Here is a 15706-nt window from a genome sequence, read left to right as displayed (position 1 = left end):
TGCTGAGTAAAGAAACACAAAATTCCCAAAACACTTAACAGCGTGCAAAGAGTCTTTGAAGGTACTCTGTGTATCCAGTAAAACCAAAGCTTTTGCAGAAAGGCCTTTGCTGCCCTACAGATGGTCTGATAGAACCATGGTGCAACAAGTATTTTGCTTTGCCACTTGCGGACATTATTATTATTGTTATTGCGCATTTATATTAATATTTATTTTGTTCTGCATTTGCAGAACAGCAAGGTTCTGCCATGCTAGAGATGGTGCCTGTGCGCACTGAAAGGGGCAGCTGGGAAAGTTACACTGCCCAGGTTCTCCCAGACATACTGTCATATGTCCCCCAAACCCCACCAGCGGGGCTGCTTCAGGGCAGCCTGCAGAGCTGCACCAGCCTTGTGAACCCAGGGAAGAGACTAGCTAGCTACTGTTCCACAGGACGACCTGCTGCCTACTACAGTTGCCCCACGTGTGCCACAGGGAGCCTCAGGTGTCAACATCCCCGTAGGTGGTGCAGCCTGTGCTTACTTACATGCAGCAATCATCTTGACAGCCAAGCTAGAACAAGCACTGCAGCAGCTGGCACTTCTGATGTTACTGATGTGCACTGGGGCATTTTCTTCAACTTGGGTAATTTAGCGATGTTCACGGTTTTCAATGTGCAGGTGATAAATACAGTGACCTAAATAACACAACTGCAACCCTGAGAGGATCTGGCACACGAAGATCTGTGGCTGGCTTTACAATGAGGTCTGCTATGTCTTTCACTCACTATCCAGGTCCGTCCAGCCCAGGCTTAGCAAAACACTTGTGTGCGTGCCTAACCTTCAGATGTTGTCCTTGATGTCTCCCCTTGCCAAGTTTGGGCCTTGATCTGTATTTGCTTGCTACCCAGCAGACTGTCAGTCCTTTTATACCATGGCCTTAGCTCATATGGCATCTTGCCACATTAATTGAAAGTTAATTACAGTTTCCAGCAAGTCCATGGAGGTGTTGAACTTCTGTATTGTCACTAACTTGAAGGAACGAGATGTCATTCTTTGTGTTTTTACCTTTCTATTTTACAGAACCTGTGGGTTTAATGCATGCAACAGTGTCTTCATTAAGATGCAGAAAGGTGTTCCAAAAATTTTATTTCTAGAGTGTGTGCTACCACATCAGGGATATGTTTACTAAAAATTTACTAAAAGTGCTTTCAGAAAGGTGGAATATGATGTAAAGCAAATGGTTAACAAGAACATGGAATCAGAATTTGTTATGTGCAGTGTGGGGGTAGTTCAATAGTACACAGTTTAATACACATTTTAGAATTTTCTGCTCATTAATCTTTCCTCCTCTTCTCTGCTAAGCCAGTTTTTGTATTTCACACCCTAAAACAGAGAGAAGAAATAAGGAAATCCCCTAATTGGTTTAAAGATCTTGACCCCTGTTCTGTCCTTCCCTCTTTATCAGATGAATCAGGAAAAAAAAAAAGGAAACAATGAAACAGATGAGCAGAAGTATTTTAAGTATGCACAAGTTGAAGCTACTGAACTGCACTTGTACTTTGAATATTCTCCCTATGCAATAAAAAAAGTGAAGATACAGATTTTTGGTTAATTGTCTTTGACTTAGAAGTTCTGCCTTGCCTATCTGTTAAATGTCCTCTTCATAGTTCAGAAGTGACCACACCGATTTCATTAAAAGTACATACTGACAAGCACTACAGCAAGACACATCAAATTTTAAATGCAGCAGACTTAACTGCTCAGAAATAAATCTTCAGGTGCAGTAAAATACCATAGGAATGTGTATTTCAAGATATTCACCAGTGTTAGTATTATAGCAGCTTGCTGGCTTTCATGGGCCTCATCACCATTCTCTCTGTCCTTGTCTTCATTTGTTTCCTGTGCATCAACGAGTAATCCCATGTCATCAGTACAGTTGCTTTCTACTGCCAGCTTAACACCATCTTCCTCTTCATCCACAATTTCATCAGAGGCTTCTGCAAGCATTTCCAACCTGTATGAACAGAAGCAGCCCAGGCTTATTCTCAAACTGAAAAAGCCCAACAGAGAAAGGTATCAAAGGCCTAGGCCTTCACCCATGTACAATGTACGCATTTTCCTGACAGGGAAAACAAGAGTATCACCCAAATGCTTCCATTAAGTTCACGTGAAGGCACATTTCATTATATGCTCCAGTAAACCCAGCAAGCTCTACTACAGTTCACCTTCAAGATCATTATGACAACACCGCACTACATTCAATAGTTGTATGTTGATAACATTGAAGGACTTTGGTTGCAATAAATTCAGAAAACAAATGAGTGAGTCTCCCCTCATAATAAAGCATGTATTATTTCTACACTGCAGCTAAGAAATTGCACAGGAACAGAACTCAACGTAGCAATTTAGTAAGAAATCTGTTTCTTGGGAAAGCTCACAAGTTCTCCGAAAACAAGACTATCAATGGAAGCACACACACACTTTGTCAGACAGCAGCTCTCTCTTCAAATCCTATTAGTTGCTTATTATTGTGAATGCAACTAGTATTTGACATGAGACGTTCTAGTACACCTCCAGTGGCTTAGACTCCCCAGGTGGTTTCACAGGAAGATGTACATGGAGTGGAAGAGCATCAGCAGTAGGAGTTAATACAGCAGCCAAGACGTAGCAAACCTAAAAGAAGGTGACCACACAAGACTTTACCCCAATTTCCATGGTGGTGAGAAACTGCAACAGGTTGTCCAGAGAAGCTGTGGATGCCCCATCACTGGAAGTGTCCAAGGCCAGGTTGGACAGGGCTTTGAACAACCTGATCTAGCAGGTGTCCCTGCCCACGGCAGGGGGGTTAGACTAAATGATCTTTAAAAGGTCCCTTCCAACCCAAACTGCTCCATGAGTCTATGATCTCCTCCAAAAGTACAGCCCTTTCATTTGTCTAAGAACAGGAGGAATGAGTGGAATCATTCAGGCATGAACAGTGAGGGAGCAAAAGTGGCTTTACCAGTCTTCCTCAGAGCCCCTTTGCTCCTGCTCCTCCTCCTCATCTTCAGCCAGCTCTTGTTCTACTGCTTCTAGCTCAGCAGATGTCCTCTCCAGCAGAGCTGACACAGCATCCTGCTCACAAGGAAAGAGAAGATGAAACCAGAATTGAGTGATACATAACATAGGTTAAAAAAATGACAACTCTTGCAAGAGCTGTATTACCCTGCTGCTCCCTGATGCCAGCAAAAACATGACTCAGATCAGAAGTGTAAGGGGTTTGAATTGTCAGTGTGTAGCACATTAACCAATTGTTTTTATACAGAGTAAATGTCAATCAAAAATAGATTGTTTGTAAAACGATAATGCAATCAAATATGCTCCTGTCATCCTTTAATGTCTTGTCTCTCCCTCTCATACTTGTAATACCCCCAGGTAAAAAAAAGTTGTTCTTAAAAGTTACATTTTTTAACATAGTTCTCTTAAGGAGGTATTAAAGCAGAAAAGCTTATTTAACCAGAAGAATTGGTATGTATTTTGAATAAACAGCACTTTCAGTGCAGTGGCTTTAAGTATGCAAATTAAAATAATTAATAAATAGCAATTTTTAATGTGTGCATATGAAAATAAATGGTAAATTTAAGGAAGCTCTTCAATAACATTCTTTTTAAAATGAAATACAGCTGAAGTATTTCAAATTGGAGAGCAATTTTGTATCCTGCTAAGAAGCATCAGCTCTATCCACACTTGCTAGCAAGTCTGAAACCCCATACAGGACCTACTCCCACAGAAATTCACTATAAACAAAAGTGCCTGCAAGACAACAGGGCTTTGGACCTTCAGGGGAGGACAATTCACGTATTCAAATAACCACAGTGCAACAGCACAATTAGAGGCTATGGCTTTTTTCTTGCTATTACAGTAATAGCCCACACATTGCTCACCAAGTCCAGTGAGTCCAATGACTGCTTGCTTAACAGAAACATGGATTCTTCATTTAGTTCCTTGTTTTTTTTGCCAGGAATTTGCTTGCAAGGCAACAGGTTGTACCACAGAGTACAAGTCTCATCAGAAAACGATAAATCTGCCAGACTGATCTGAGTCCCAGCCTGCACAAAATAAGAAAACAGAAGAAAATTGTTGAAATTTATTTCCTGCAAAACAGCTGAAAAAATTCTACAGTATTTATCATGTAAAATAGGCAGCACAAATTTGACATGAATCTTACTTCCCTTTTTAACTGTACAATTTTCTATTTCCCTCCACTTCTCGCTAAAATAAACAAATAAGTAGTACATGGAAAGGTCCTTCATATTGTCCATTCTGCCATCTTTTATTTCAATCTGTGGAATTTCTCCCCGCATGCACACACACAAAAACCCCTATATCACTGTAATGCACACGTCTGCTTTCTACAGCATTCAATAATGAAAAACTGCATCAATGCAACCTGCAGCATCAACTCATAGAGCAGCAAGTTTCAGTCAATTTTTCAGTTGTTCCACCACAAAAATCATCAATATGGCAAACAATAACAGATGACCTTGTTTGCTCTAACCAGCGAGGAAGCAGATGAAAAGACAGTAAAAGAGATTAACAAACCCTTTCATTTGGACAAGCACTGACATACACTGAGTTGGCACTCTGGGAAAACTTATGAAGTACTCGTGTTTGGGCTGTGCCTTGGAGATTAAAATAGTCTCTTCTTTGGCAAAGCAAATCATGTTCAGAGCTACTGGGCTGCGCACGTAGCTCTTGCCAAGACTCTCGTCATGTCACCCAGGGCTTTCTGCTGGGGGTGTGTGCTGGTCCTGGCTGGGATAGAGTTAATTTTCTTCATAGTAGTTGGTATGGGGTTATGTTTTGGATTTGTGCTGAAAACCGTGTTGATAATGCCGAGATGATTTTGTTACTGCCGAGCAGTGCTTACACAGAGTCAAGGCTTTTTCTGCTTCTCCCACCACCCCACCAGCGAGGAGGCTGGGGGGGCACAAGAAGTTGGGAGGGGACACAGCTGGGACAGCTGACCCCAACTGACCAAAGGGATATTCCAGACCATATGATGTCATGCTCAGCATATAAAGCTGGGGGAAGAAGGAGGAAGGGGTGACGTTCGGAGTGATGGCGTTTGTCTTCCCAAGTAACCATTACACGTGATGGAGCCCTGCTTTCCTGGAGATGGTTGAACACCTGCCTGCCTATGGGAAGTGGTGAAGGAATTCCTTGTTTTGCTTTGCTTCCGTGAGTGGCTTTTGTGTTACCTATTAAACTGTCTTTATCTCAGCCCATGAGTTTTCTCATTTGTACCCTTCTGATTCTCTCCTCCATCCCACTGTGAGGGAGGTGAGTGAGCGGCAGTGTGGTGCTTGGTTGCTGGCTGGGGTTAAACCACAACAAGGTGGTACGCCCAACTCTTTCTTTTGATCTTGTGATTAACTCTTATGTCTCTGGTGGGGTTTTGTTGTTGTTGGGTTTTTTTCTTCACCTTTGCATCCTGCATTCTGTTGCATTTTTGTTCCACTGCCCTCCTCTTACCTGAGGGGAAAACCTCTTACATACTGAAAAAGGCCAACACATTCCCCAGGAATTAAGTTAACTTCTACATTTTTGAAAGCGAGAGGCTGTTCCCAGCAGTTGGAGCTGATGAAACCCACCAGATTCCACCATCTCTTCAGCATGTTGTAACTAAAAATCTTGCTGTGCTACTAAGTTGGACTCATGGTGAAAAACTAAACTGAGTTGTACCAGACCATGCAAAAGCAATTTGAAAGTAAATGTCTCATCACTAATCAGGTGATGAACACAATTAACAACAAAATTTAAAAAGTGCCAGTTTCCAATAGACTGGTCTATGAATGTCATGCCTTTTTATTATTTCTACAGATCATAAAGACTAAAAAGTTGGACATATCTACAACAATGTGCAAAAATCTAATTTAGTTTGTTCTTTATTACAAGCTGTGATAATGAGGGTTTGCTTTTTTTTTTTTGGACGTACTGTGGCTCTTATTCAGCTTTTAATTTAAAATCTAGTGTTAGAGTAATGTTGCAATGAAGTTTAGGGGGATTTTTTTTATGTATAAAACTGCAAAGATGGAGCATCAATCTGTAATTAAAGGGTTAAGGTAATGCAGCGTTACAATTATCAGAACACCTCCTAAAACTTCCATCTAGGATAAGACTTCTGTATCAGGAATTTCAGAGAAAGGTAGTATTTTAAGTACTACAGCAACAACCAAGTTGTGCTTCAGAGTGTCTCCAATTACTGTGGAATTTTAGCAGCCCTGACCATCAAAAAAAGAGGGGACACTACAAACAAATGCATGCCAAAAAAAGCCAGAAATAAAACTGCATACCAAGCATTCTTCCCGACGACTTCTACTGACAGCACAAACATCTACTCTCAGCGTCTTCTGTAGCAGTGTTACTTGGGAAATGGTTACTCTGAATATCTCGTTGAATAAAATGGTTTCCATGACAGGATGAACTTTTGTGCGGAACAGGCAGCTGATATCACTTGAGCATGGAAGTACTGCTACTCTAACATACCTGCCAGTAACAAAACAAAATCTTTACTTGTATTTAAACTTGCACTTGCTGGTGACACATGATAGAAGTCGACCACAATCAACTAGAGGACTGCATGGCAAGAAAATGAAACAGCAACAAAGCAGAGGTGGAATGGAAAAGAGGTGAAAGACAGGAGTGAGAAACTCCTCCTGCCCCTTGCAGAAACATTTCCCAAAAAGGAATTTCTGTGCCTGGTAAGGTAGTAGCAAGAGAGGTAGCTATTTCTGTCTCTATCCAAATTTGTCCTCTGGTTTAGTACTGTGAACACTGAAAATAATGTCACAGATGGGAGGAAACATGATCTTAATTTAAAAAAAAATGAGAAAAATTTGGGTGGATGTAAAAATTAAACTCTTAGAACAATGTGAGCAGCACTGAAAAGAAGTGACGTCTTTTAATCTTTTAAAGAAACAAACAAAACAAAACCTCCAAAGAAACCAGAAAACTAAAGAAAATGAGGAAGAAAATAGCTAGGGCCATAGCTGCTTAAGATCAATTCATAATATATTAAGTGAGACTTAGAAGAATGCATCTTGCAAGCCTAAATTACAAGCACAGGGAATAACTTGAAATTGTTACACAGCTGCATTCTTTTTATGTAACAAATATGAATGGATATTAGGTGGATAAATGTAGTACTGATTAACTTCCAGGTCTCACTTTAGTAGTAGTTTCGTAAAGACATTCCTAATGCAAGTTGTACATGCCATTTACCTATTGCACACCTTCTCGTACACACGAATGAGCATAGTAATTATTTTACATCTTTTTTGTGTGTATGCATTAGTCTATTTCTGGTATTGGCTGTAAATATAATTGACATTCACTGTGGAACAGAATGCAATGAAGCTAGCTACAGCAAGAATAAAAAGCGGACCAAGGAAAATTATTCTGGAAAAAACTTGTTCTCCCAAAATTTATAGTACTATTGCTATATTTTCTGGTAATGACTACGTACAGACTGCTATTACTATTAAAAACTTAGTTTTACATTAATTGACCTGAAAGAAATTAGGTCTGTGAGAAATTTTATTTTGTTATTTGAATTTGGACATAGCCTTTATTCCCCAATTATGCCAAGCCTCTTGGGATAAAGAGTAAGATCTAAGTTGCTTGGTTCACACGTATAGCCTGGATAGCAGGTATCCAGCATTTTGACAAACCCATCCCAAAGTTAAGTGGTAGTGTAATGTTATTCCAGTAACGCTGCTGCTGTGTTCACATAAATGTAGGTGAGCAATTTGCATGGTCTACTGAAAACAGCCATTTTAATAGATTAAGCAATTAGGAAACATTTAGGAAAGAGGTAGGAATCGAAGATAAAGTATATTAAAAGTATATTTTAAAGGTCATTCATTGGAGCTTTCTTTTAATAATTGTTAGCCAATTTATTGGCATCAGGCCAGAATGAGGGGTAAACAGAGAAGTAAAAGATGAATTTTTCACTGGCTTTGTTTTACAAGAGTGCTTACTTTCATTTTTAATTAAAAAATTAAAAAGTTAACCAATGCCTCAGATTTTGCTATGACAAACCTATGACTTCTGAACTGATGAAAAAATGATCCTGATGCAAATAAGTATTCAGCTAGGCTCTACCTACTCTAAAAATGAACAGCTTTTACAAACAGTGTGGAAACAGGTATCAGTAAGACCTCATGTCAAATCTATTCCTCTATGTGTAAAGGTTCAATAAAGTACTGATCTATCCAATTTGATGTTCTAGAAAATAGTTATAACATAGCATCATTTTCCAGACCCAAATTTTATCATTGTACATATCTGTACATTATATACATATATGCACACAATGGCAAGTGACAGAGAAAATGCTGTTTGCGAGGTCCTTCCTTTACCCTGTCTGTCCTTTCTCCTTGTTTTGTGTAGCTTTATTTTTATTAAATCTTTTTAGCAGCAGCAGGTCTGGCCTTCTGCACTGAAGATGCTTGACAACTGTAATTACAACTTCATACTTTAATTCCTAAAAAGATGCCAGCTATGACGTAACTTTATCTTACTGAACATTTTGTTGGCATTTTTTTATATTCTACATTGTCTACTTTTCCTCCTGGCTGTGTCAATTTACTCTTCTATAGTTTTTCTATATTCTTGTGCTAAATGCTAGTGAACTTGGAAGGTCAGCAGGGGAAAGATGGAGGTCAGAGAAGGAAGGATGGTAGTAGACAACCATTTGTTATTAAAACCAAACAAAAACAAACAGAAAAAATGCCACAGGTACCCAGGCCTGTATCCCTTTCCATACATCCTTTCCATATTCAGTGGCTTCCTATTAATCTGCCAATTGAATTCAAGGTAATGGGGGACAGGAGGAAGGGGACCAGCATGAAAACCAAATTTTCCAAGTATTGAGTATGTTCTACTCTAATCTTATTAAGCTTCTCAACAGTTTAAGATAGTTTTTCAGTCTGTAAAAAAGCTCACTGAAGTACAAGGGTCCCCAAGGAGCCAAGGCAAGCTGTACTTACTTGTACAGATGAGAGTTTTGGATTAGAATCTCAGTGGTAACATTTACTTATTCAGTCATTTTTGTTCATTTCCTGCACATGATTTCCACTGTAATTACTTTTAGACCTTTCATATTGATCCAATTCAACACAAGAACTAAGTCTTTACAGACCTCTAAGCTCCAGTTGTTAGGGATGGTGTATCTCAATGTGGCTGTGCTTGTCTGCTTGCAATTTATCAATTCACCCCTCACCATTAAAAGCTCACTTAAAAGACATATACTATTTTAACATCATTTTACATCAAAATGCCACATAAATGTAAAAAGACAAGATTCTGAGCTGAAAGAATGGCAAAGTATCAAAAGAATGTTTTTAGTAACTACAGAATAGCTGTTCTGTACTCACAAAGCTACAGAATGTTTAAAAACACTAAATGAAGCATCATTTAAAAAAATCCTTTTTGTTCCACTTTAGTGCAATGTGCAAATTTCCTGATAACTTCTTTTCTTGCAGCATTGCTGGAATATGTAAAAGCTAAGTACTACTACAGTTTTAAAAGTTTAAATCAATCCATTCCTTTGGAGAATTTGTACAATTTATTATTATATTCTCATATTTCAACACTACTGCTCAGTGATTGTTTGACTTACACTTTAGAGCCAAGGGGGACAGAAAACCCTGGAAGATTTCTGAGCCGTACTATGATTATCACAAAACTTGAATTGCTGTGGTCATATCTGTCAAAGAAAGGACAACATGAGGAAGTTTACTATTCACATTCATGTATGAACAGAAATATTCCCTTTGCTGGTTACTTACCTGAGTCCTATTTGTACCTGGGCAGCCTCTAAAGTTGTCGCGTCATCTTCACTATATACGACGTCCTCAGTTTCATTTGGTCTAGGGCAAACAGGCAAATACTCAAATTTAGGAAAATTATAATTAGCTTGCAGCAATAATTAAGGTATGCATACACAGAATGTATACACATTCTCCTAAAACAGGCTGACTTAATTACAGTGTGCACTCCAAATGAGAATTTCAGAGCCTACACAATAGCAATGCCCGTTTTAGACACAATCGCTGCCTGAACAGTTTGACAACTCCAGTAATGAGTCAGAAAGGCCTTAGGCTGATTACTGAAGCAGGCCAAACTAACAGGCAAGAGAAAAACTCATGACATTTTCCTATGCATACTTAGTACTTCTTTATCCCCCTGAATACAAAATTGGAAATTAAAATTTGTAATAAACATCAGACCACACGTAAACTGGATATGAAATACTGCTTTGGAGAATACTTGAGAAGCAGGAGCTCTGTAAAATAAAGAGGTTTCTGTGCAAACAAGAAGCATCTTTCCTCTGAGCCTGTTTTTGGAACCATTCAAAGAACCAGAGGGACTCAAGTCTTGCAGCTGAAGAGCAACTCTAGCGTTGAATGGAATTACAGAGAATCCATGTGGCAAAATAATTCCAGTCATTTTCTGGAAGGTTTGAGTGAGGATGTTGTATTAATGTGTTTCATTGATTTTTAAAACTAGACTTTTGGAATCAATAAACAAGATTAAGATAGAAAATGTCAAGACAGGAAATGTGGAGAATGACACAGACATCCCACAAGACATGATAGCATTATTTAAGACGCTGCATTTAGAGGTTTCCTTTTTATTATTCATTTCCTGGCTGATGGCTAATTTGATGTGAGTGTATTTACTCCCTCCCCTGCCTTACATTACTCAATACAAACAACTGGTCTATATAGCAGAAATCACTGTACTGTAACTTCAGGAGCATACTGACAAATTGTAAGTCATTCCATACACAGTGCTCATAAAGACACTTCTACTAAATATAAGCAACTCACACAGAGGCACTCATTACCTCTTCATTACTTCCTATTCAGTAATAATTAAGAGTAGCCACACCTGGAACTATCATGGAATAACTAGAGTCTGTAAATCCTAGCTTGCACAAATGGCAATAGTTTCCTTTTGTACGCAGGCTTAGGGGATGCAACTGCCTTCGCCTTCTTTCCTCTTTTCCGCAGTAATGACAGGAAGACGACAGGAATTTGTTCTGTTTTCCACCTATCCACTACTCGTAGTCATTGGAGGACTAAAGACTTGCTCCATAGAACACCCACTGCTTTTGGTCCAATGTCTGTTCATTGCTATCCACTGGTCTTATAACTGGAGCAAACAGTAAATTTTGATCACAGTGGCTCAGAATTGAAATAAAATGGAAAGACAAAAATGGTTATTGAACCAAAACACACAGTCAAAGCCACTCAGTCAAGTGAAAGCTAAGTTTTTAATAGATGGGAGTTTATTTCAGCCTAAGAAGTTGCATTACGTCTAACTGCAGACATAGAGCAAACTAATACTAGGTTTCAGAGTTCAGGGTGAAATATGGGTCCATGACCTAAGATGAGATTGAATGGGCATTGTAACACTTTAGGAGAAAACCCTTTGGATTTCAGCTTTTTTATTTGGTCTCATCTATTTTTATTACCTTTTAATTTGTGAAAGACTTGACAAGTAGAAGTAATTTTATCAGAGGCCAATAAAACCCATTTATGATATCATAATGCACCTTTACCTGTGCTAATATAAAAACATTTAGCCTGGCAACAGAAGACATGCAACTACGTCTTTGTAACAATACTGCTAAACCATCTCTATCTAAATATTCAAAAGGACAAAAAATTCTTAAATGTCAACAACTTGCCAAAACTGAGGTGAAAAATAAATATTTTGGTTTCTCTCATAGTTTGCAATAGTCTTCTAACACGCAGTCTAAAGTTCATTGTTCTCCCTGCCAGAAAACAGACAATACTATATAAACTAGTATGAAGAATCCTGTAGAAGTTATGTCTTGTCAAAAAGCAACAACAGCAGATACATTTCTTATATCCTTTTCACCACAGCAAAGCAAGAACATTAAACTCTGACCTGGCTTATTTTTATACCAACATTACAACTGAGGATTTTCTTATCTTTCTATATCCTCTTTTTTAAAAAAGAAAATATTCAAGCAAAATGCTATGCAATCTTAAGACTGTATGTAAACAATACAAGAAGTAACAAGAGTCACTCTGAGTAGAGTCAATATAGCCACATGGCAGAACCTGTGTAGTTTAAATCCAGCTTTTGTCCTAGGAACAATTCTAGCAAGAAAAACCCCAAGAGTAGAAGGTAGCATATGAATGCTATTCAACCAAGCTATATAAGCACTCTAATGCAAATTTATTAGCTTAAAAAACCCCTTCACTGTTTGGCAAACATGCCTTCCTTTCAATATGAAAGTACAAAATATTTATAAAAAAAGGCAAGACAGATAAACTACTTATGCTGGTATTATATAACTGCTTATAGATATATTTAGATTTTTGGTGGAATTTGGTTTGCATTATTTCTCAAACCTACTGTTTCACAGAAGCTTCATATACACCACTATCTCCAGCTACAGACTCATCGGACACGGCAGCAGATACACAAGCTGTTTTCTCCTCAAGCAGGTGACTAGCTGTTCTTCTCGGTAAGTCAACACCTACGAAAAGAAAGAAAGAAAAATCAGTCTAAGAGATTAATAGTCAGAAAGAGAGAAGCGCATAGATTAGAACATTGTCAAGTTGAAAGAGGTGACCCTTAACTGAGTATCACAGAGTAGTTTTGTTCCACATCATTAAACATTCTGAGACTGTACTGCTGTTATCACATATTCTGGCTAGGGATATAGCCAAACTGATGAACTTGAAAATGTACAACTATTATTCCTTCCCAGAGATACAGGCTCCTATCATCACCCGTATCTGTTGAGCTAGTTATTATCCTTCATTATTAACCCTCATTATCCTGATCTTTAAACCTGTATTTGCCACGTTCACATTCTGCACTGTAGTAACACTTCGGCTACATGCAAAGTGCTTGCCTACTGTTTATTAAATATTCAGAAGTCAGACAGACACCCTCTCCTCAGTGACATAACTGCTAGAAATTAAAAATCCCCTCCAGCTTACTACATCAAAAACTTTTTATGCTACAGTCTCTTTACTATCAACTACTACTTAGCTGTAATCTTCAAATCGCATTCATATGCTAGTGCTATGCAATGAAAAAGCTGCACTCACAAAAAGCCACGTTCTGCAGCATAGTAAGTTGAGGGCCTATGCAGTACTTTTATCTGCCAAGGGGTGAGGATATTGTTATGCATTATCATCCCCACCTGAATCATGACTTTACATCTTGTTAAGATGTTTAAAATGTAAGGCTTCAGATTAGATGATTGATTGCTGCATTTGTGCGTTTATTTATGGCAGTAGGAATGCTTTTTCCTTGATGATGAAGTGCTCTTTCCCTTCCCCCCGCCGCCACGTGAGGGGTGAAGGTGATGACATGATTTATTGATTACCCTTAGGAATTACCACAGCAGCCTGAATTGACTTTGACAATGACAGAGACTGACTGTGGAAGAGCTACATGATATTCCAACTTGGTTTCTGACAGCAGAGACATGTGCAGAGGAGCAAATATCTGCATGGTTCACCTGTACAGAAAAGTCAGAGACAGACAGAGAAGCAGGTAAGCACTGCATCTAAAGAGCCAATGCAGATTATTACATCAAAATACTAGCTATACTGTCTTCAGGTATGTTTGTCTACCTCCAAGTTAAGATTCAACAGTATTCAGATTTGTAGTTTTGTAAAACTTAAGTGTGAGCTGAAATTTTCCATGCAGGTTTTATGCCTCCAGCTGAGTTTGTTGAAAACCTTCCCGTTCAGCATTGCAGCAGTTCCAAGAATGAAATTGGAGTAAAAACACCGTACCAACCCCAGGTCTGTGTCTCCCTGCTAATTTACTGAAGCCTCACCGTAAGGCCCATTTTACTATGGAAATTAGAGGTACTGAAGTATAATTAATTAATAGCTGGCTTTTCAAAATTTGCCTGCTTGTTTTGGGAGTCTTAATATAGACTTAAAGATGATTTTTATCACATATATGACACTACATGAGGAAGTATCAGTATGAAAAATCACAGCACGAATTTGTATTTAAAAATCATAACTACCTATAGACTTAAAAGACACCCTGACACTATCCAGAATAACAGGTAGTCAAAAAAGCTCAAAAATTTTAGACAACCACATGATGCCTTTGAAAATAATGATCTAAAGAAGTAAATTTAAAAAAAAAATTCTGATTCCTCATAGCCCTATATGTTCCCAAATCCCAAACCATCTTAAATTCAGTTCTCAGACTAGGTAAGTTGCAGCCAGATTGCAAAGACAGACAGACCGAAAGTTGTTATTTTGGAAAGGATATGCTGCTGAAATATGGGCAGGAAAATTAATTACTTTCTCCATCTTTTATAATACAGCTCTAAAGCAAAATAACTACTGTGTTTCACTATACTCAAAAGAAAAAGGACCAAATGACCCCCCCCTTCCCCCAAATGCCCTTCCATGTTTTTCCACTTTGCATTTCACAGGTTCAGACCATTCGGACATCAGTCAATTTCTTTTTTTCTTTCTGCACAGTTAGACAGAGGGGGGACTCCCAGCTTGTACTATGTATACCATACATTTCTCTTCTGGTGCCACACTGTTCTGGTCAATATTGAAATTACTACAGTACTGCAGTAAGCTAAGCTAATTAACCGACAAGTTACAACAATCCATTGAGAGAGAGATATATAGAGAGATGGAAAAAACCCCAAATTTCTCATTAAAATATGTCTGTATCAATATGTCCAGGTACTTTTACTAAAAACTGGCAAAGTCCAGGCACAAGAGTTCAAGCTTAGCAACAAATCTGGACAAGGCACTCTCTAGAGCTAGGCTGTATTTATTCTAAGACACCCAAACTCCTTAGTTAGCCGCTTCACTATCAACTTAGGCCCAGAAACATGGAACTGGGAACACTAGGTGCTGATCAGGTTTCAAACAGGGCTGCCAGTGCTCAGCACTACTGGAAATCTGGCTCCCTCAGTTCTTCCTTGGGAAAACCAAGCCACTGTGTAACAAATGTTTGCAACATAAAGACAATGACACAGAATGCCACTAGAAAAGTCAATAAATGTGCAGAGAAAGGACAACGTACTGTCAACCCTAACAAAAGGCAGCAAAGTCAACTCTAAGACTGAGGACAAGCCATCAATTCCTGACAGCTGTGATTTTTGAAGTTCTCTGCCAAAGGCTTTGACGATGTAAGATGACTAAGTATGTTGCAGGGCTTTTACTGCAGACTAGAAGTGGAATTCATTACACCTAATTCAGTCATCTCAAAGTTAAAGTTAACTAGTTACTAAGGATACCTTGATAACTCACAGGGTCATTCATCCCATCTTCCTTAAAGGGAAGTATGTTTTAGGATGAGATGACTCATCCTTTTGGAAGTTACCCACAGACTGCAGGGGGAGCCTAAACTAGCTTAGGAGCTCTGTTCTAACTCAGACAGATAAAAGCTAAAAGCTACGAAATCCACGTTAAAAATGGGGAGACTCTCACTGTAACTTACATGGCATGCGGTCACTTGTCTTTCTCAACTCACATAAAAAAAGTGAAACACAGATCTTTCAGCAACAGCAGGTTCGAATAACTAGATATACATACACACATAAAAATTCTAACTCTTTTAAGTCCAGAAATCTCTTTTATTGAGGATGTCAGTTTGTAACTTACTCTTCAGTGAGAAACAAGGTATCTGATTTCAAG

At 38.6% G+C, this 15706-nt stretch overlaps 1 protein-coding gene across 1 annotated transcript in view; it reads right to left on the bottom strand.

The window, feature by feature from the left end:
• WWC2 (WW and C2 domain containing 2) overlaps positions 1-15706 on the bottom strand; it is a 105373-nt gene that overhangs the window by 11505 nt on the left and 78162 nt on the right. Inside the window, exons 12-18 of the mRNA XM_010569984.1 lie at positions 12420-12543; positions 9815-9895; positions 9646-9732; positions 6317-6509; positions 3905-4069; positions 2983-3095; positions 1803-1995 (exon numbers count right to left, since the gene is read on the bottom strand). Coding sequence (XP_010568286.1) covers positions 1803-1995; positions 2983-3095; positions 3905-4069; positions 6317-6509; positions 9646-9732; positions 9815-9895; positions 12420-12543 — 956 coding nt within the window. The remainder of the gene's footprint in view (positions 1-1802; positions 1996-2982; positions 3096-3904; positions 4070-6316; positions 6510-9645; positions 9733-9814; positions 9896-12419; positions 12544-15706) is intronic.

Source organism: Haliaeetus leucocephalus, unplaced genomic scaffold, assembly GCF_000737465.1.
Source record: "Haliaeetus leucocephalus isolate CR32 unplaced genomic scaffold, Haliaeetus_leucocephalus-4.0 Scaffold284, whole genome shotgun sequence".
Taxonomy (NCBI): Eukaryota; Metazoa; Chordata; class Aves; order Accipitriformes; family Accipitridae; genus Haliaeetus; species Haliaeetus leucocephalus.
Note: the sequence above shows the minus strand (reverse complement) of the source record. Positions and strands in the feature narration are given on the sequence as shown.